General features: G+C 41.7%; 1 protein-coding gene and 1 long non-coding RNA gene across 2 annotated transcripts in view; one reads left to right on the forward strand and one right to left on the reverse strand.

The window, feature by feature from the left end:
- The window catches only part of LOC309853867, a 128,618-nt gene that overhangs the window by 82,631 nt on the left and 23,768 nt on the right, over positions 1–22,219 (reverse strand). The window lies entirely within an intron of this gene.
- On the forward strand, positions 17,526–20,541 carry LOC309853862 (mRNA decay activator protein ZFP36L1). Its single transcript, XM_082712396.1, has one exon. It carries the CDS (start codon positions 17,656–17,658, stop codon positions 18,670–18,672), a length of 1,017 nt encoding a protein of 338 aa, XP_082568522.1. The 5' UTR covers positions 17,526–17,655; the 3' UTR covers positions 18,673–20,541.

The following is a 22,219-nucleotide window of genomic DNA, read 5'->3' on the forward strand; positions in this document are numbered from 1 at the left end:
CCCGAGCAAGACAGACCAACAGTCTCTCTGTCTCAGGGTCTCTCTATAAAGCAGATGTAACAGAACATGAAGAGGTTTAAATGTGAACAACATTTCTCCAAATGAACCAGCTACCCAATGATGCCAAATTATCTTTACCAACAGTTTGAAGAAATTTCTAAGGAGGCAATTAAGGCAATGTTTAGAGACAGAAATACTAAAAATAGTGACATTTTTGTTGGAGAGGATATCTTTAGCCAAAAAAACACACACACACAAAAAACAAAAAAAAAACGGGGAAAGCTTGTCACATCTGTGAATGTTGGTGTGTATTTTAAACTGTTGCATACTTAGTAATTTTTTAGGGTTACTGCAGTTGTAGATTATTAGAAGGCATCTAAGTGCTTAAGCAAGGGACAAAACGATGTCGGCATTATATTCCACAACTGCGAAAAGTTCTAGTATTTTGGAGGACCTTTAAAAGAAGCACCAGAGAGTACTTATGACTGCCCCCAGGCTTTTTCTACTTACCTACCAACACTCCCAAACGAAAGACACACTCTCACTCGCTATAATCCAAGGAGTCACGTGAGTATAGATACAAAGCCAAAATTTACATCTCAGACTTTGATCATGAAGTAAATTTTTCATCATTCAATTCTCTATTCAATATTGTACCACTAATTATATTCTGAAATGTCACAGCTCACTATGCTTTTAGATTTTGGGTTTTTTGGGGGTTTTTGGTTTGGTTGGTTGGTTTGGTTTAATTTTTTTTTAAGATTTTACTTATTTATTTGACAGAGAGAGATCACAAGTAGACAGAGAGGCAGGCAGAGAGAGAGAGGGAAGTAGGCTCCCTGCTGAGCAGAGAGCCCAACACGGGACTCGATCCCAGAACCCCAGGATCATGACCTGAGCCGAAGGCAGAGGCTTAACCCACTGAGCCACCCAGGCGCCCCTGGTTTGGTTTTTTTGAGGGGCAGTGGAAACTCCTATATTTGAAAAGGAGAAAAGGAAAGAAATCTTTGTGCATGTATGATTTTGGTTTTGGTATATGAATCTTTGTGTATGTATCTGAATGTTATTCTTTGTACTCTAAGTGCCTGGCATCACCTGAGAATATTCTAGATGCTGTGATAACTCTAGAAGAATTAATTATGCCTTAGGAGTTAAAATAAGTCGGGTTCAATCACACACTCATGCCCTTAATGCATCTAAATCAATGAAGCAAATGGACGGAGAAGAGGGAGGACAGACCAGATGCCTCGGTGGCTCAGTCAGTTAAGCGCAGGCCTTCAGCTCAGTCATGATCCCAGGGTCCTGGGATTGAGCCCCGCGTTGGGCACTTTGCTCAGAGGAGAGCCTGCTTCTCCCTCTCCCTCTGCCTGCAGCTCCTCCTGCTTGTGTTCTTTCTCTCACTATCTCTCTCTCTACATGTCAAATAAATAATAAAATAAAATAAAGCAGACCTTAACTGCAATTCTAATCTGCCACTCACTTTACATGGCCAAAATTCCTATTTCTAGGTTTAAATCCTTATTCTGCTATTAGAAAACTGTGTGACAAATTACTCTACCTCTCTCTGTCTCTAATACCCCATTGCAAAATGGAGGCCAAAATAGTGCCTATGTCATAAGGCTGTTCTGAGACTCAATATACAACATATGTGAAGAGCTTGGGAGGGAGGAGGAGCCTAGCACATAAGTAGAACTCAATTAAATATCAGTTCTTATTATCATTAACTAGTTCCGTGACCCTTTGCAAGTTACTACTCTTCTATGCCTCAGTTTTCCCCTCTCTAAAATAGGTATAATGATATTATTATAAGACTGAAGTGAAACAGCAGATGGGGAAACATTCGGGACAGTGCCTGGGTAAGGAGGCCCTATCTAGTTCAGTCATGGGGTAGAATGTCAGCTAGGTGTCCCAAGTTTAATGGTCACTAGTCAAAAAATGCCACACACTTTGAAGCAGCCAAAGGTGGGAAGGCCTGAGGTGGTAGCCAGTTTTATTTATTGTCAAGGTCAGCACATTCATCAACTCTCCTCATTAAAATTTGCCAATTAATGAGTAGTGGCATACTCCTTAGCAAAGGTCAGCAGCAACCTAAGCAAACTTATCAAAAATTCAAAGAGGTACAGAGTTTGGGAAAAGTTCATTCTTCCCTTAATTAACGGATCTAATTACAATCCTGACATAACAAAATGCAAAATGCGCTCTTCAAAAGACACCGAGTCAAAGGTGTAACAGCCCAGATAACCTTCTCCTTTGGTACAGGCTGACCCAAATGTAGGGGAGGGAGGAGGAGGGAATCTTAGCATGCCGTCAACAGGGTCGATGAAACGGCTCTTCAAGAAATTAAAGCACATCAGAATCCCAGAGCAACAAAGGCACTGAAAGGAAATAAAAACGCTCCCACATCCTGGGATGTGGGCAAATAGAGAGTTAAAGGTTTTCACTAATCTCACTTCTCAGCAGACGTGAAAGCATTTATTTGGTGACCTTTCCTGACTAGTTATGAATAGCATTCTAGCATCCTAAAGCGTCTGGGTCTGCAATTGTTGTCTCATTTAGATAAAGCCTAAAGTACAATAAGATAGAATGGATATGCTGGGCTTATTAAATTGTTTCTGAAACAGCAGATCCAGAATTTTAAACCAGCTACCGTCAACCAAAGGCCTAGGGGAAAGGCAGGCTGACCTCCCGCTCACCCACTCGGAGAACTACAATCCTGAGGAGGCAAGCTCGGTTTGTCACAAGACCTGCGACCAGCTTCACAGGAGATGCCAAAAACCCTGGCCACTTCAACTTGAGATTCGTTACATGAAAATGAATAGAAAGGGACCATTAAGTCTTGGTGCTTCTCACCAGTTTCAAGGGTGTTGAAAACTTTCAGGCAGCAAGAGGGTTTTCTACACAGAGGGGCTCAAAAACTTCTTCAGGAGTTCCAAAGTGAAAAGCACACTCAGATTACAATAAACACATCATAGAATATGATTAATCTGGAAAGAGAAACCTGATGTCAAAGAGGAGAAATGTGTCGGGGCGCCTGGGTGGCTCAGTCGGTTAAGCAACTGCCCTCAGCTCAGATCCTGATTCCAGGGTTCTGGGATGGAGCCCTGCATTGGGCTCCCAGCTCAGCATGGAGCCTGCTTCTCCCTCTCTCTCTGCCCCTTCCCCCTGCTCGTGCTCGCTCTCTCTCTCTATCTCTCTAAAATAAATAATTTAAAAAAAAAAAAAAGAAAAAGAAAAAAAAGAAGAGAAATGTGACTTGTCTGAGATCAAACAGAAAGGTAACAAGAGAAAAATCTGCAGCTCACCCTTGGCAGGGTGAAGTGTGGTCTTTCTGCCCATTCCATCATTCCTTTATTCAACAAATATTTATTGAGCATCTTTGATGTGCTGGGTCTTGTTTGGTCACTGTGATATGGTTGTGTATAAAGCAGATATGACCCTATTCCTCATGAAGCTCATAATCTAACAGAAGAATATCAACAATAAACCAACAAATAAATAAGCAAGAAAAACGCTTCACATCGCATGAGAGTGACTGGGTACCTATTATGGCTGAAAGGACCAGAAAACCTCTCCCTGAGAGGTGACATTTCAGCGGAAACCTGAACGACACAGAGGGCCATCCGTGTGAAGACCAGAAGAAAGAGGATAAAAGAAGGGACTAGTGGGTACAAAGGCCCAGGGCTGCGTAAGAACATCAAGAAGACCAAGGCTTCTAGAACCAAGAGGGGGAGGAGAATGGTACAAGCTGACACAGGGGCAACAGGCCATGGGCAGGTAATACAGGGCTTTCTACGTGCAAGATAAGGTTTGTGAATTTTGTTACAAGTGCTAAAGAATTCACTGGAGGGTCTTGGGCAGAGGAATGCTCTGAATTCCTTTTTGAAAGGATCATCCTGGGGGCGCCCGGGTGGCTCAGTGTGTTGGGCCACGGCCTTCGGCTCAGGTCATGATCCCAGGGTCCTGGGGTCGAGTCCTGCATCGGGTTCTCTGCTCAGCGGGGAGCCTGCTTCCCTCTCACTCTCTCTGCCTGCCTCTCTGCCCACTTGTGATCTCTGTCAAATAAATACATAAAATCTTTTAAAAAATTAAAAAAAAAATCATCCTGGTATACATGTTGAGACTGGATTAAGGGGGCAAGGGGCAGTCCGGCAAGCAGCTTGCAGCAGGGGACCAGGGAAGGGATGAGAGTGGGGTATCAGTGGAGATGGAGGCAGGATCAACAGAACTTACATAGGAATTGGCTAAATGTGGGAAGAGGTGAGACAAGAGGAGAACCACCGTTGCATTTGGGACCTGAGCGATTGCGTGAGTGGTGATATAGGACAGGAAAAATAGGCCATGGGAAAGAAGTAAATAAGCGGGTTAGAAATAGTTCTTTTTTGCCAAATTTGAAATGCCTATTAGACACTCACATGAGATACCAGCTAGATCACTGAATACAAAAATATATAAATTTGGGTTTCTGGGAAGATGTTGGGGATTGAGGCATCATCCTCAGAGATGCTACTAAAAGTCACAAGACTGGATGAGGTCACCCGGGCAAAAGGGAGACGTCTTCCAAAGGAGCAGTCCACCCGGCTCCTTTCCAGGAGGAGCCCTGTGCTTTTCCCCTCGCACGCGGCAGCTCTTTGACAGTACTCAAGAGCAACAAAGGACGGCAGGCAACTCTCGGCGTCCTTGGACGCAGCATGTTGGACTTGATGCCTCTTCCCTGTAATCAAAAGGCCCTCCGAGGTGAGATGCGGAGACGCACACTTCCTATGATGTGCTGCAGGGTGAACCCTGGTCCCTCACTCAAGTCCTTCATAAAGAAAAAGGGAAAAAAATCAATCCGCTTCCACAAAACTGTTGAGTTTTACTTACTGTGCACGTAAGGAGGAAAAAAGCTGCGGCGGCGGCAGCAGCAACAGCGGCAGCGAGCAGAGGCACTCTTCTCAGAGAGCCTGGTGTGAGCCTGCCCCCTTGTGTCCACCAACACTTATGACCCATTCAGCGACCCAAAACCAACTTGAAGCTGCTGCCTTTATCTCCTCTCAACTTTGCCGCCTAAGGAAGCACCGTGTCCTAGAAATCAGCCCCATGCATCGCCACTACATGAACATAGGTAAGGGAATAGCACCACATGACTTTACCAAAAGATCAAAAGGTGGGCTTTTTAGGGGCATCTGGGTGGCTCGGTCCAGTTACACATCGGACCCTTGATTTCGGCTCAGGTCATGATCTCAGGGTCGTGCAGTTGAGTCCTGCGTGGGGCTGCATGCTGGACACAGAGGCTGCTTGAGATTCTCTCTCCCTCTGCCCACCCCCCACTGCCCGCTTAGGTTCTCCTCTCTTTAAAAAAAAGAAAAAGAAAAAAAGGGGGCTTTTTAAAAACACAGCTGTCAGAGGTCTCCTGGTTGAGTGTCAGATTCTTGATCTCAACTAAGGTCTTGATCTCAGAGTCGTGAGTTCAAGCCCCACATTGGGCTCCACAATGGGCGTGGAGCCTACTTAAAATAAAAAATTATAATAACAATAACACAGCTTTTCCCCATTGTACAAGGCATAATTCTCAAGCAATGATATTGATGGCTTAACAGATTCAGATCCCTCGTGGTCTGTTAAGATACCACTTGATGTGACTTTGGGTCTGATTAACTAGTGGCTAGATTTGGGTTCCTCTGAAAGCAGGGCCTGAGATAAGGAGTTGAGTGCAGATGATTTCAGAAGCAGGAGTATGGAAGGATGAGAATAGGGAAGGAGGGAAAAAGAGAGATGGGTTATTGAGTCAGCAAGAGCCCAAAACCACCAGGGAACTTCTGAGAACCTCTGCAGAAAGGACCTCAGAATTGTCCACCTGAAGGACAGAACTGTCCACCTGCAAATTTCAACCAACTCTCACTCCTCTTTGGTGAAGGACTGTTCTCTTGCATGCCTGCGCTGACCCTATAAGAAGTTGACTGTCCTTTGCTGGCTTTAGAAAAACATCTAGGGCAGAAAACTAGAAAGAGACCATAGCCTACGTGCTTGAGGTGGGATGGGGACAGGAACTGCCCACCTCAGCTGAGCTGAAAAAAATGGGTTGAGGGAACAAAATGAAAATGGGAATTTGAAAAGATATACTTGCACCCCTATAGTTATTGCAACATTATTTATAATAGCCAAGATACAGAAGAACCCAAGTGTCCATTGATAGATGAATGGATAAAGATGTGGTGTGTATATATATAAAGTGGAATATTACACAGCCATAAAAAAGATGCCTTGCCATTTGCAACAACATGGAGAGACCTAGCGGGTATTATGCTAAGTGAAATAAGTCAGTCATAGAAAGATAAATACCATACAATTTCACTCATATGTGGACTCTAAAAAAACAAGACAAACTAACAAAAAGCAGAAAGAGACCCAAAAATACAGAGAACAAACTGATGTTTGCCAGAGAGAAGGGGTATCAGGAGGGTGGGCTAAATGGGTGAAGGGGACTGGGAGGTACAGGCTTCCAGTCACAGGATGAATAAGCCACAGGAATAAAAGACACTGCATGTGAATATAGTAAATGATATTGTAATAGCAACATGTGGTAACAGATGGCAGATGTACCTGTGAGTACAATGTAACATATAGTGCAGTTGAACCATATGCTGTATACTGGAAACTAGTGTAACATTGTGTAAAAACTATACGCAAATTAAAAAAAAAAAAAATTTAATGAGGGGATGTGGCCTGGGCATGATAGGTATCTGTGTCATCTAGGCAGATTCTCATCCCAAATAACGTGAGAAGCCATGTTCTGTAGAGGACAAGGCACCATATTCACCATTTGTTAGCTGCGTGAGCTTTGGCAAACTTCTTTTCCCTCCAAACCTTAATTTCTTCATCTATAAAGCAATTATAATGGTAATAATTAAGTACTCTTCTAAATAATAAATTTGTTAATCCACATGACGTGCTTGGTGCAAGAAGAAAAACGCATTAAGCTGCTATAGTATTGTTAATAAATTAATAATTAAAATAGTGAAATCTCATTTGCTTTCTAGGTCTCCAATTTTGGTTCACATTTATTGACCCCTTTTTGGTCTTGCTATTACTCAGTAGTTTCTGTTTATTCAGACACATGATAGCTGCCTCAGCTTGTTTCTTTTCCTCCTTCTTCTTTCCTAGCAAATATTTTTTGAGCCCTAACTGTGCTCCAGACATTGTCCTCTCCTTACTCTATAATGTTGCTTTGCTTCTCAGACTGCATTCAGCCTTCTTAGCTGAAGTACTGAAAATTCAGTTTGTATAAATACTGCCTGCAAATAACCCATGTCCCCCACCATACAAATGTTTTAAAGTCTTGCCATGTCACACTGGAAACAGAACAAATAGACCAGAATTCATGTGTAAATGAGCATTGTTCCTCATTTTTTTTTTAAGATTTTATTATTTGTTTGACACAGAGAGAGAGAGAAAGAGAGAGAGAGAGAGAGCACAAGCAGGCAGAGAAGCAGAGGGAGAGGGAGAAGCAGGCTTTCCACCATGCAGGGAGTCCGATGCAGGGCTCGATCCCAGGACCCCAGGACCATGACCTGAGCTGAAGGCAGACGCTTAACTGAATGAGCTACCTAGGTGCCCCAAGCACTGCTCCTCTTAAAGTAGTTACCTTGCAAGGTTTCACAATTCACCTCTCTCCCTTCTCCACTCTCTGTATTTGGGGAACAATACAGAGTTGGCATATTATTTTAAATAGTAGAGGATGCAAAAATAATTTCTGTTTTGTTTGCAGGCATTTGCAACAACACAGAGGAGTACATAACACTAATGACCACATCTCATTCTTTTATAAACCCCAACCCACACCTGACCTACTAACCTTCCTGTAGTAAGTATATAATAAGTGTTAGCTATTTAGTCATCCATTTATCAAACATTTTAAGTACTCATTATAAGCTAATTGATGTATTAAGAGCTGAGGAAGGACACAAAGGTAATTACAGTATGATTTATGATGTCCAGACCATTATGGTCTAACAAAGAAGATAATATTAAACGTCTCTATAAAAGGATCTTAGAAGAGTTTTAAACAAAACAATTAACAAAACTGAGTCTTCAGCTCAGGTCATGAAGTCCCAATTCAGGACTCAGTCCAGGATCCCAGGATCATGACCTGAACTGAAGGCAGATGCTTAACTGACTGGGCCGCCCAGACATCCCTCATATGAGATTTTAGTAAACAAAACAATTCATTTAAGTGTTTTTTTTTTCAATAAGTAGAAATACAAATCATACCACCATCTTAACACTAAAAAGAGATCTAGAGATAGCCAAACAGAAGAAAAGATCTTCCCAGCCATTAAGATCAAGGTAATTTGGGTGGTGGCTGGGTGGCTCAATGGGTTAAAGCCTCTGCCTTCAGCTCAGGTCAAGATCCCAGGGTCCTGGGATCAAGCCCCGCATCGGGCTCTCTGCTCAGCAGGGAGCCTGCTTCCTCCCCTCTCTTTCTGCCTTCCTCTCTGCCTACTTGAGATCTCTGTCTGTCAAATAAATAAATAAAATCTTTTAAAAAAATAAAATCAAGGTAATTTGGGACAAGGGAACTAATGCACCGAAGCTCCTTTTTATTCAAGTTTAACAATAACCACTGCCTGTGAGGCACTGTTCTTGGAGAATGGATGAAAGGAACATGGATTGAAAGCTGGGGGATCAGTCAGGTGACTATGACAGTGATTTAGTAAGAGGTAATGAAGGTCTGACAATGATACTGGAAAGGGTAAAGAAGAGGAAGCAGATCTGAAAGATTATACATTAGCAAAACTTTAAAAAGAACTATATGAACAAGATCAATTGAACATGGAAATAAGTTACAAGTTGAGAATATCTCCTAAGTTTATAATGTGGACAAGTAAAATGCCCTTTCCTGCATGTGTTCGCATGCCACTGTGTATTGAGAGGTAAGAAGTTATGGCAAATGATGAGTTTGGTTTTCTTGAATTCAGGAGTATTCAGAGCACCCAAAAGAAACTATTTTAGTACAATTGACCATCAGCATGGTCTGACAGCTGTGCTATTTTAGATTCAAACAGGACTTTTCTAACACTTGTAAGAACAAAGTTTGAATTTGCAGAAAAAGGGGGAGTTGTTTCCCTCCATAAATCTGAATAAAAAGTTCTTACTATTACTCAACTCAAGGAGCTTTACTACTAACTACCTCTCATGTCCCTGAGAGAGATGAAATCTCTTACTCCTCTCCATATCTTTAGAACCTAGAATTTGTACCTGGCCCAAAAAAGGAATTCAGGAAATATTTGTTGAATTAACTAATTAATTAAGGTTAAACTAAATCTCTGTCCTATTCCCAAGAGTCTACATGACTACTGGAAAGGAAGCCATGTCTGTAAATCAAGATCTTGGGTACCGGAAAAGAGAAAGAAAGAGCTAGAGAAATAATCTTTCCAATCTCACAAAAAGCAGGTGACATCTCCGGAAGACAGCCAATTGTTTTCTCCTACACACATCACCTACCCACTTTATTTCCCACGTGGCGTCTTAGACCAGAGATGAGCACCTGTTTTGAAGAGGGAAAAGGAGAGGAAAGAGAAAAACTACCACAGCTCCCACTGGCTTATTAACTTATTAGTTCCGGATATTTAAGAAATCTAATTTTGTATCCTTTTGCTACTCTTACACACTTCTTTGTTTTGATTCAAACATGCTTGAAGAGCGTTCACTCCTTGAAACCAAATAGTTACTGAATTTAGCACACAGTGGATCTGCAAAGCTAATGAAAATGAAGGAAGGAGGGAAGGAAAGGAAAGGAGGGAGAGAGGGAAGGAAGGAGGAAGGATTCTTTACAAAGATTGGCTTTCATGGATGAAACTCTGGAAGCCCAATGAATGTCCTTTTTTCCCCCAAAGCAAGTATTCACTTGAGAGAAATTCACTTGGTTCCAAACCTGAAGACCAGCAGCAACATTTGAAAAAGTAAAGATGGCCCAAATCTGGGGTTGGAGATACATCTGTTCCTAAACGGTGACGCAGTCTCTGGGGGAGTGAATCTGATACGAGAAACTATAAGGGAGATGAGCTGGCTACCCAATCCTGGCCACAGCCTATCACTGTTTGGGGAAAACAGAAAAGAAAGAGAGTGCATAGGAAAAACTGAATGCTGAATTAAGTAGATAAGGATTTGAAATGAGCCTGAAGAATGAGCTGATTCATAAAATCCATGGAATAGATCACTTGGGACACTCTACTAAGACAATGCTAAGACTCGGAGATATCTAAACACAAAGTTAAAACTCACTTCCCATTTTTACTTCCATTAGTTAAAAAATGCAGCTTGAAAACTTTTTTTTTTTAAGATTTTATTTATTTATTTGACAGACAGACATCACAAGTAGGCAGAGAGGCAGGCAGAGAGAGAGAGAGAGAGAGAGAAAGAGGGAAGCAGGCTTCCCACGGAGCAGAGAGCCCGATGCGGGGCTCGATCCCAGGACCCTGAGATCATGACCCGAGCCGAAGGCAGCAGCCCAAACCACTGAGCCACCCAGGCGCCCCTGCAGCTTGAAAACTTAAAAAATATCCATCATCAAAGAATTCTCTGGAGGAGTTGGAAAATCACCTGTATCCAGCTGGTACTTTGCTCTGTTAATGATTTGTATATATGTGAACAAAAGGTTCAGTGCTCCTATTAATTACCTAAAAAATGATTAATTTCCTTTTCGACTATGGAATTAAGGAATCAAGAGGTAGATCACCTTTAAGCCTTCTCTGTATCATGGATACCAGAAATAAGTATCATTCCTTGTGCACTCACCATGTACTTTCCCTTTTTTTTTTTTCTGCTACCATTCTGCATGCCCACATAGCAGAATGAGAAGAGAGGAAATTCACATTCATCTTGTTTTTGCTCAAATCCTAGAGGTGGAAATGATGGGCCACAAACTTTCTAAGGCAGAGCACATCTGTAGGTAATCACACCCCTTGCTTCACCATCACAATGTCCCCTTCTTCATATATTCTCCATATTACTCCCTACGTATGCACTTCACCTGTATTTGCCACAGAATCCTCAAAATGTCCACAGCATGTGTTTAAGTGCCATCAGGCTATTTTGCCTGTGGTTGGGGTCTTAACTTTAATAGCCTCCAGGCTTGCAATTCACTCTCCTGTTTATAACCTCTACTTTAAACTGTAATTTGGATTTTCCTTATTTTCATTGCCCTGTGCAAATATCTCACCAGACAAAAACATTGCTCCTGGAGCACTCGATCATAATATCCCAACTGCCAACATGAAAGGCTCAATGGAAAGTTCACCTCCATTATGTAATGCTGAATAGAATTTAAACCAAATAGGACACTGAATAATATCATTTCTGTTGCTCTGAAATTTGTTTATGCAAGTTATTGTGTTCACGAATTGTAATTGCTGCCCTCGTAATGACTTAGATGGAGAGGTAAAAGTTAGGCACTCAAGCTTGTGAAGAACATGAAAATATGAAGAAAAACACTATTGAGTGAAGTACAATAAGCAACTATCTATTAAGTATTATTAAGGTGCTTTATACTTAATCCATACCATTTTATCAAAAAACATACCTGTAGAGTGGCTATGGTTATTTTCATGCCTGTTTCATAGAGGAATGTATTAGGCCTTATCATCTCTGAGGCATAGGTGAAAATCCATTGCAGTTGAAGGAAGGGAACAGAAAAAATCTACTCCAGGGAAAGGGGCCAGAACATATGTTGGACAAATACCATTAGAGATCACCTCCGGCTGTGAGGGAGGGAAGAATTCCTAGAAGACTCCATCCCTAAGACCCAGAACAGAGGGCTTATATAACACTAAGGCTTAAACATAGCAACAGAAAATATGACCCTTCCTCTGCAACCATCACTAGGCTAACAAGAATCAAGTATTAATAGTTATCTACTGCTAGAGAGAGGTAACAGAAATGATCTCAAGCTGATTGTGAAGTACATACTAAGAAAAACCGTCTGGCCAATCAGCCCCTACCTTAAATGAAAAGAAAAGCTAGAGGAATGTGAAGCCTATGGTGAGGACGTTATAGGTTGAATTCCACCCCCCACACATACAAAAAAGTCAAAATCCTAAGCCTCAGTACCTCAGAAAATATCTTTGTTTAGAGACAGACTTTTCATAGAGCTAGTCAAGCTAAAATCAGGTCCTTACAATGAGCCCTCATCCAATATAACCAGTGTCCTTATAAAAGGGGCAAGTTGGACAGAGACAGACATTCATAAAGAAAAGATGATGTGAAGAGGCATACGGAGAAGATGGCCATCTACAAGCCAAGGAGATAAGCCTAGAACAGAACTTTCTCTCAGAGCCCTCAGCAGTAACCAACCCTGGCAACGCTAGGACTTCTAGCCTCCAGAATTGTTAGACAACAAATTTCTTGTTAAAGCCATTTGGTTGGTGATACTTCATGGTACATCTCATGCTCACTCTCTCTCTCAAATGAATAAATAAATAAAACCTTTTTTAAAATTCAACAAAAAAATTTAAAACAGAAAATTATAAAAATACATGAAAACAAATGCTTGTTCTTAAATATCAATAAGATTAACAAACTGTCAGACAGAGAAGGAAAAAATTGCTAATTACCAATATCAGAATGAGAAAGGTGACAACACAACAAATTCTTCAGATATTAAAAGGATAATAAGGATCATTTAAAGGATAATAAGGAGCTTTGCTCAGTGGCAGTATCGTAGCCAATGAGGTTTATCTGAGGCATGATTGTTGCTAATTGAAAAGGATAATAAGGAAATATTATAAATAACTTCATGCCAATAAATTTGACAACTCAGATGAAATGGACAAATTTCCTGAAAGATACAAACAAAGCTCACTAAAGGAAACATCCATATCCTGAGTAGCTGGGTATCTCTCAAAGAAATTGACTCAGAGTTAACAGGCTTCACACAAAGAAAACTCCAGGTTTAAATGGCTGGTGAATTCTATCAAGCATTTATGGAAAAAATAATAGCACTCTACACAAAATTTTCCAGAAAATTGAAGAGGAAGGAATACTTAACTCATTCTACAAGTCCAACTGTACTCTGACAGAGACAGAGATGAAAGAGACATTATAAAAAGACTATAGAACAATATCACTCATGATCACTATACAAAAATCTTCATCAAATATTAGTGAGTAGGGGTGCCTGGGTGGCTCAGTGGGTTAAAGCCTCTGCCTTCAGCTCAGGTCATGATCCCAGATTCCTGGGATCGAGCCCCGCATCAGGCTCTCCACTTCTCGGGGAGCCTGCTTCCTCCTCTCTCTCTGCCTTCCTCTCTCTCTGCCTACTTGTGATCTCTGTCTGTCAAATAAATAAATAAAATCTTTAAAAAAAAATATTAGTGAGTAAAATCAATAATAAAATCAAAAGGATAATGCATCATGGACTGTATCTCAATTCAGAGCTGATTCAATATTTGAAAATCAATATAATTCACATCACTGACTAAAGAAAAATCATATGATAATCTTGATAGGTGCAGAAAAGGCCTTGACAAAATTCAAAATTTCTCATAATACAAACTCTCAGTAAACTAGGAATAGAAAGGAATTTTCTTAGCCTGATAGCATCTAATGTTCTAATGATGAAAGTGGAATGCCTTTCAGATTGGGAACAAGGCAAGAATTCCATTCTTACTACTCCAATTCAAGATTGTACTGAAAACCCTTGCCAATGTAATAAGATAAGAAAAATAAATAACAGGACTACAGATTAAAAAGGACAAAATAAAACTCTTTCTACAGATGACAAAGTTGTTTACATAGATAAGTCAAGAATTTGTCAAAAGAAAAATTAATAAAATAAATGAATTTATTAGAGTTACAGGATACAAAGTCAACATACAAATACCAATTGTATTTCTATAGTTTAACAGTAAAGTATTAAAAATTTAATTTTGCAAAAAAAATCATTTACAACAGCAGAAAAGATGCTTAAAGATAAAATGTATTAACTATATATATGCTGAAAAATACAGAACACTGATCAAAGACATCAAAAAATATTTGGATAAATGGATATACATACCATGTAAACAAACTGGAAGACTCAACATTGTTAAGAGGTCATCTTTCCCAAATTGATATATACAATACAATAAAAATCCAATGAGAAAGTTTCATAAAAGCTAATTTTTTAAAAAATTGCATGTAAATGCAAAGATATCCGAATAGCCAAGACAAGTTTTGAAAATAAGAACAAAGTAGGCCCCATACTACCTGGTTTCAAGATCACTGTAAAGCTATAATAGTCAAAGCAATGTTACACTGAAGAAAAGTATACATACATAGATCAATGGAAAAGAATAAAAAGTCCAGAAATAGATTTTGCATATGTAGTCAATGGATTTCAGACAAAGATGCAAAGGTAAGTCAATGGAGAAATCATATTCTTTCTGCAACTACTGCTATTAAAAAAAAAAAACTATTGCTATAAAAAAATTATATAAAAAATATAAAAATCAACACAAAACAAAAAAAAAAAGAACTTAGATCCATACATTGCTCCCTATACAAAAACTAACTCGAACTGCATCATAGGGGAGCACCTGGATGGCTCAGTCGGATGAACCTCCAACTCTTGGTTTCAGCTCAGGCCATGATACCATGGGTCATGAGATGGATCCCTGTGTTGGGCTCCTCACTCAGCAGGAAGTCTGCTTGAAGATTCTCTCCCTCTGCCCCTCCCTCCATTCAGACTCTCTCCCTCTCTTTCTCTCTCTCTCCCAAATAAATAAATCTTAAAAAAAGAGTTAGAGGGCACCCAGATGGCTCAGTCAGTTAAGCATCTGCCTTTGGCTCAGGTATGATCCCAGGGTCCTGAGATCAAGACCTGTGTTAGGCTCCCTACTAAATGGGAGCCTGCTTGTTCCTCTCCCTCGCTTTTCCCCACCCTGTTCATAATCTCAATCTCTCTCTCTCTCTCTCAAGTAAACAAAATCTCTTTTTTTTTAAGATTTTATTTACTTATTTATATATTTGACAGAGAGATGGAGAGAACACAAGAAGGGGGAACAGCAGGCAGAGAGAGAGGGAGAAGCAGGCTCCCCGCTGAGCAGGAAGCCCGATGTGGGGATCGATCCCAGAACCCTGGGATCATGACCTGAGCCAAAGGCAGACGCTTAACCAACTGAGTCACCCAGATGCCCCTAAATAAAATCTTTTTAAAAAAAAAAATGTTTTGGGCGCCTGGGTGGCTCAGTAGGTTAAGCCGCTGCCTTCGGCTCAGGTCGTGATCTCAGGGTCCTGGGATCGAGTCCCGCATCTGGCTCTCCGCTCAGCAGGGAGCCTGCTTCCTCCTCTCCCTCTCTCTCTCTGCCTGCCTCGCTGCCTACTTGTGATCTCTCTCTGTCAAATAAATAAAAATAAAAAAAATAAAAAATAAAAAATAAAAAAAATGTTTTAATTGGATCATAGGACTGAATATAAAATACAAAACTATAAAATGTCTAGAACATATAGGAGAAAAATCTTTGTGACCCAGGATTAGGCAATGATTTCTTAGATATGATACCAAATGCAATACCCACAAAAGAACAAGTCAGTACATTTTATTTCATCAAAGTTGAGAACTTCTACTATTCAACAATGTTAAGAGAGTGAAAAGCCCCGTAGCCTGGGAGAAAATATTTTCAAATCACATCCGACAGAAAAGTTGCATTCAGAATTCACCAAGAGTTTTCAAAATATAATAAGAAAATAAATAACACAAGAAAAGATATGGGCAAAAGATTTGGATACCTCTCCAAAGAAGATGCAAAGACCAAACAAAAATCATGTGAAAAGACTCAACATTATTAATCATTAGCTAAGTACAAATCAAAACCATAATGAGATACTATCATACACCCATACACCCATGAGAATGGCTAAAAAGAAGAAAATAACTAACAATGCCAAGATTTGGTAAAAAATGTAGAGCAACCAGGACTTCCATATATTCCTGGCAAAAATGCAGAATGGTACTGTCACTTTGGAGAACAGTTTGCCAGTTTCTTATAAAGTTATATGTATCCACTATCAGACAACACAGCAGTCCCACTACGGCTATTTACCCAAATGAAATGAAAATCTATGTTCACACAAAAACCTGTACACAAACATTTACATCAATTTTCATCATCTTTGCCAAAAACTAGAAACAACCAAATGTCCCTCAGCTGGGGAAGGGATCAGCAAACTCTGGGATTCTACGCAGTGATACACTGCTCAGGAATTTTTTTAAAAAGAATCAATACATGCAATAAGATGGATGAATCTCAAACGCCTTCTGCTAAGTGAAAGAAGCCAGAGTCAGAATGTTACATACCATAAGATTCCATTTATTTGGGGCACCTGGGTGGCTCAGTGGATTAAAGCCTCTGCCTTGGGCTCAGGTCATGGTCCCCGGGTCCTGGGATGGAGCCCCGCATCAGGCTCTCTGCTCGGCAGGGAGCCTGCTTCCTCCTCGCTCTCTGCCTGCCTCTCTGCTTACTTGTGATCTCTGTCAAATAAATAAATAAAATATTTTTTTAAAAAAAGATTCCATTTATTTAATATTCTTATAAAAACATTTTAGAGGGGTGCCAGGGTGGCTCAGTTGTTTGAGCTTCTGACTCCTGGTTTCAGCTGAGGTCCTGATCTCAGGGTCATGGGTTCCAGCCACACATCAGGCTCCACACTTGGCAGGGAGTCTGCTTGTCCCTCCCCCTCTGCCCCTCCCCCTGCTTGTGTTCACTCTCTCTAAAAATAAAAAAGATTAAATGTTTTTTAAAATTACAGGGACAGGGCGCCTGAGTGGTTCAGTGGGTTAAGCCTCTGCCTTTGGCTCAGGTCATAATCTCAGGGTCCTGGGATCGAGCCCCACATTGGGCTTTCTGCTCAGGAGCCTGTTTCCCGCCCCTCGCCTGCCTCTCTGCCTACTCCTGATCTCTCTCTCTGTCAAATAAATAAATAAAATCTTTAAAAGAAAATTACGGGGACAGAAAGTAGATGAATGGTTGTCAAGAGAGAGTGGGGTTAACTAAAAAGGAACACAAGGGAGTTTGGGGAGGGGGAAACCCTTTTATATATGGATTGTAGTAGTGGTTACAACAATATATGATTGTCAACACAGAACTGTACACTATAAAGGGTGGATTTTACTGTATATACATGATAACATTTTTTAGAGGGGAGAGGGGCAGAGGGACAGGGTGAGAGAGAATCCCAAGCAGGCTCTATCCTGGGGCTCAGTCTTACAGCCCTGAGATGGTGACATCAGCCAAAATCAAGAGTTGGACACTTAACAAACAGAGCCATCCAGGTGCCCCTAAATGATATAATTTTTAATGGAAAATGTTATTGTAATGTAGTAACAAATGATTAAGGCTAACCACAGAAACGTTTAAACTCTTAAAATTATAAATAAAATATTTACAATACATAGAGCACTAACTAGCTGACAAATGCTCTACAAAATTCTCTCTAATCCCTATAGGAACCTGTCAAATATTTACCATGACCCTTACTATCATATTAAGAAACTGATCTTCGAGAGTCAGAAAGGCGAGGGGCGCCGGGAGCAGGCGTGTGGGACTCCAGACCGGAGAGCCGGAGGCTGCGCCTTCCCCGCACCGAGACCTTCGCGACACACCAGAACCCGTCCCTGCCCCCGTGCGAGCGCCCAGGATGACCACCACCCTCGTGTCTGCCACCATCTTCGACTTGAGCGAAGTTTTATGCAAGGGTAACAAGATGCTCAACTACAGTACTCCCAGTGCAGGGGGCTGCTTGCTGGACAGGAAGGCGGTGGGCACCCCTGCCGGTGGGGGCTTCCCCCGGAGGCACTCGGTCACTCTGCCCAGCTCCAAGTTCCACCAGAACCAGCTCCTCAGCAGTCTCAAGGGCGAGCCGGCCCCAGCTCTGAGCTCTCGGGACAGCCGTTTCCGAGACCGCTCTTTCTCAGAAGGGGGCGAGCGGCTGCTGCCCACCCAGAAGCAGCCGGGGAGCGGCCAGGTCAACTCCAGCCGCTACAAGACGGAGCTGTGCCGTCCCTTCGAGGAGAACGGCGCCTGTAAGTACGGGGACAAGTGCCAGTTCGCTCATGGCATCCACGAGCTCCGAAGTCTGACCCGTCACCCCAAGTACAAGACGGAGCTGTGCCGCACCTTCCACACCATCGGCTTTTGCCCATATGGGCCCCGCTGCCACTTCATCCACAACGCCGAGGAGCGCCGCGCCCTGGCGGGGGCCCGGGACCTCTCCGCTGACCGTCCCCGCCTCCAGCATAGCTTTAGCTTTGCTGGGTTTCCTAGTGCCGCTGCCACCGCCGCTGCCACGGGGCTGCTGGACAGCCCCACGTCCATCACCCCACCCCCCATCCTGAGCGCCGATGACCTCCTGGGCTCACCCACCCTGCCAGATGGCACCAATAACCCCTTTGCTTTCTCCAGCCAGGAGCTGGCAAGCCTCTTTGCCCCTAGCATGGGGCTGCCTGGGGGTGGCTCCCCAACCACCTTCCTCTTCCGGCCCATGTCCGAGTCCCCTCACATGTTTGACTCTCCCCCCAGCCCTCAGGATTCTCTCTCGGACCAGGAGGGCTATCAGAGCAGCTCCAGCAGCAGCCACAGTGGCTCTGATTCCCCCACCTTGGACAACTCAAGACGCCTGCCCATTTTCAGCAGACTTTCCATCTCAGATGACTAAACCAGGGTAGGGAGGGACCCCCTGCCTACTCTACCCTGCCCATCCTTCTTCCCCTCACCTCCCTACCCATCTGATTCCCTACAACCCCTGCATTAACAAGGTTAAGCTCAACCCCTTCCCCCAGAACCTTGGAATGCCCCCCTCCCCCACCCCTAACCCTCCCCCCTAACATAAGGACAAGTCAATTTGTCAGTAGCTTCCTCTGGCTTGAAACCCCCCTCTCCTCGATTTTATAGCCCACTTACCACGCATAACAGACAAGTCCCATATTTGTCAGTAGATGCCTTTTCCCCCCTCGGCTTAAGCCTTAAGTGCCAAATCACAAAAGAAAAAGCAGTAACAGTTTACAGAAGCAATTTAGTGCCTTGTAATCTAACTTTGTCACTGTGACTACATTACCTCTTCAGCGCCAGAGGGCACCCGTGGGCCTCCCGGAGCCTCTGCCCATGGGGAGGGGGAGGGGACCCAGAACCAGCAGCTCCCTCCACTGGCGGCCCAACTGCACCTTCCCTTACTTCAGCCTCCCACACACTTCCTCCTCCCTCTCCCCATGACCCCCACACCCCTTTCGGGAGAGTTGTTGCCAGACTCGGGTTTTTGGGGAAACCTATCTTGACATTCAAAACCTTTTTCTTCCCGACCTGAACCTCTGTTGACTAATCTTGCCTGGGTTCGTGTAGGTCTACAGGAAGGAAGACTGAAAAAGTGGATGAAGATTGTGATATAAGTGGGACTTTGTGATTTAATTTTTTTCTTTTTTTTTTCTATTTTTTTTTTTTTTAAGTGGGGAGGATGGGGAAGCTAGATGGACTATGAGAGACTTGATTTTGGTGCTAAAGTTCCCCAGTTCATATGTGACATCTTTAAACAAAAAAAAATAACAAAAAAATGAGAGAAAAGCTAAAAAAACATGTAAGGGGTGAGCAGTTAATGGTATTCATTCCACATACAATATCTGTGTAAAACGATTTCCTGTAGAAGTAGCTTTAATGGTTTTTGCTCTAGAATACCGTAGGTCTATCCTTAGAGCACTCACGCCATGCTTTTTTCCCTGGGTTTTAAACTTCATATAACTTTCAGAAATTGGAGAGCAAAAATTTTGCTTGTCACTGCACATCAATATAAAAAAGCTTATTTAACTTATCAAAACGTATTTATTGCCAAAACTATGCTTTTTTTTTGTTAATTTTGTTCATATTTATCGGGATGACAAATCCATAGAATATATTCTTTTATGTTAAATTATGATCTTCATATTAATCTTAAAATTTTGTGACGTGTCTTTTTCCTTTTTTTTCCACAGTTTTAATATATTATTCTTCAACGACATTTTTTTGTAACTTTACACTTTTTTTGGTTATTTTATTTTAAAAAAATGAAAAATTAATTTAAAAAAATGCAAAAAACTGTTGGATTATTTATTTTAGAAATTTCCCCCCTTTGTGTTGGACTGCAAATTGAGTTTCTTCTTCTTTAGGCCTTTTCACAGCTAGGACTGAGAATGTATGTCAAAGTTCTGTGACAGTACAGAAGGAAAACAACTTTTAGGTATGGCTTCTAAAAGGGAAAAAAAAAAAAAAGAAACCCTTTGACTTCCACGTGCCCATCTCAAGACATTCCGACTGCAGATTTGAGGTTCTGGATTCCAGGTTTGGAGTTTCCAAGGTTAATGCAAACAGAACTGGCACACACATTAAGATGAATGTAATTATTATTCCTCTTGCTGGTCACTACCGTCGCTTTCTATTTCTTTCTTTGTGTGAATTTATTTAAAAGAAAAAAAAACTTTTTGTAACGACTATTTGCAGTTTAAAAATCAATAAACCCCGTTTTTTTTCAAGAAAAAAAAAAAAAAAAAAAAAAAAGAAACTGATCTTCATGATCTCCCAGATATGAGGAAGTGGAGATGCAATTGGGGGGGGGGGGGGTTAAGTGGGTAGGAGAAGAATAAATGAAACAAGATGGGATTGGGAGGGAGACAAACCATAAGTGACTCTTAATCTCACAAAACAAACTGAGGGTTGCTGGGGGGAGCGGGGTTGGGGGAAGGGGGGTGGAGTTATGGACATTGGGGAGGGTATGTGCTATGGTGAGTGCTGTGAAGTGTGTAAACCTGGCGATTCACAGACCTGTACCCCGGGGGATAAAAATATATTATATGTTTATAAAAAAATAAAAAATTAAAAAGAAAAAAAAAAGAAAAAGAAAGTGATCCTCAAAAAAATAGGACCTTCTTGTAAGTTATGGAGCAAAACCCCAATTCCAAATCTTGGTTTAAAATCCCAAATAAGGGGCACTGTGCTACTATGGGCTTCATTTCTTTAAACCTTAGAACAAGCATATGAAGTTGGTAATCACATCTCTAGTTTACAGATGAAGCTACTGAGGCCTAAAGGACCACTTAACTATGCTAAAGCCCCAGCGCTGATCAACAGTCACATTTTACCAAGGTCTGCCTGACACTAAAGCCCAGACCATAAATATGTTAGCAGCTCTCATTCCAGGGTGATTTTGCTCCCCTCTCCCCATCCCAGGGGACATTTAGCAATGTCAGAAGAAAATTTTTGGTTGTCACAATGGGGCGGGGCAGAGAAGATCTACTGACATCTAGGGCATGGGACCCAGGATGCGGCTAAACATCCTACCAGGGGCAAGGCAGCCTCCCACAACAGAGAATTATCCAGCACGGACTATTAATAGGGCCAAGCTTAAGTAATCCTGCATTATGCCATGGGATCCATGGAATAAAAGAGTCAGGATAAGGCACTTCATTAGGACCTCCTTCCATAGTCTCCGACCTGGAGTCAAGCCTTCCCCAGTATTATTAAAGACACGGCCTGGGATCACCCATGTGTCTGATTTCTGTCCTTTGGGAAAGAGGAGGTTGAGGTGATACAGAGGAAACTTTGAAAAAACACGGGTGACTGCTGAATTGAAAGAGGGGTTTTGGAAAGTCAATACAGTTCAAGAAGACAATACAGAGAAATCTCGTAGCTGCTGTATCAAGCAGCATGAAGCCCTGAGTCTTTGAAAGAGGGCAGGCATGGGGATGGGAATTATGTTCCCATTATCCACAAAATGAACATTTTCCTAACAATAATGCAGTGATTTCAGAAGCAATTAAAAAAAAAAAAAAGACCAAGAATCTTCCCCCAAACTCTACAGCTTTTCTGATTTTTGTCAGCAACAAAGAATTCAGCTTCCAAAAGCAGGCTGCATCTCTGAATATTAAAACTCCCACCTTGGGAAATTTTTTAAGCCTCTGACAACCCCTTCTAAAGTGATAAATGAAAGTCACTCTACAGACTATAGTGCTCATGGGCCCCTTTTATCTCCTGAAGAAAGACAACACAGTGAAAACTTAGGAGCCGGAGACCAAATTACTGACCTTGAATCACCTTCCACACCACATCTGGCCCAACCAAGATAGGGGATTAAAAGCTTTAACTAGGAGCAACAGCAAATGATGTAATTTGATGATATAAAGAAATCCATCAAGGGAGAATAAACGGCTAGATCGTATTATTCATAGAGCTCTTGGAATTTA

Source organism: Mustela nivalis, assembly GCF_964662115.1.
Source record: "Mustela nivalis genome assembly, chromosome: 18".
NCBI classification, from domain to species: domain Eukaryota; kingdom Metazoa; phylum Chordata; class Mammalia; order Carnivora; family Mustelidae; genus Mustela; species Mustela nivalis.

What these genes read in the sequence shown, in the direction of transcription:
- LOC309853862 (XM_082712396.1), top strand. Translation starts at nt 17,656, where the DNA reads ATGACCACCACCCTCGTGTCTGCCACCATCTTCGACTTGAGCGAAGTT.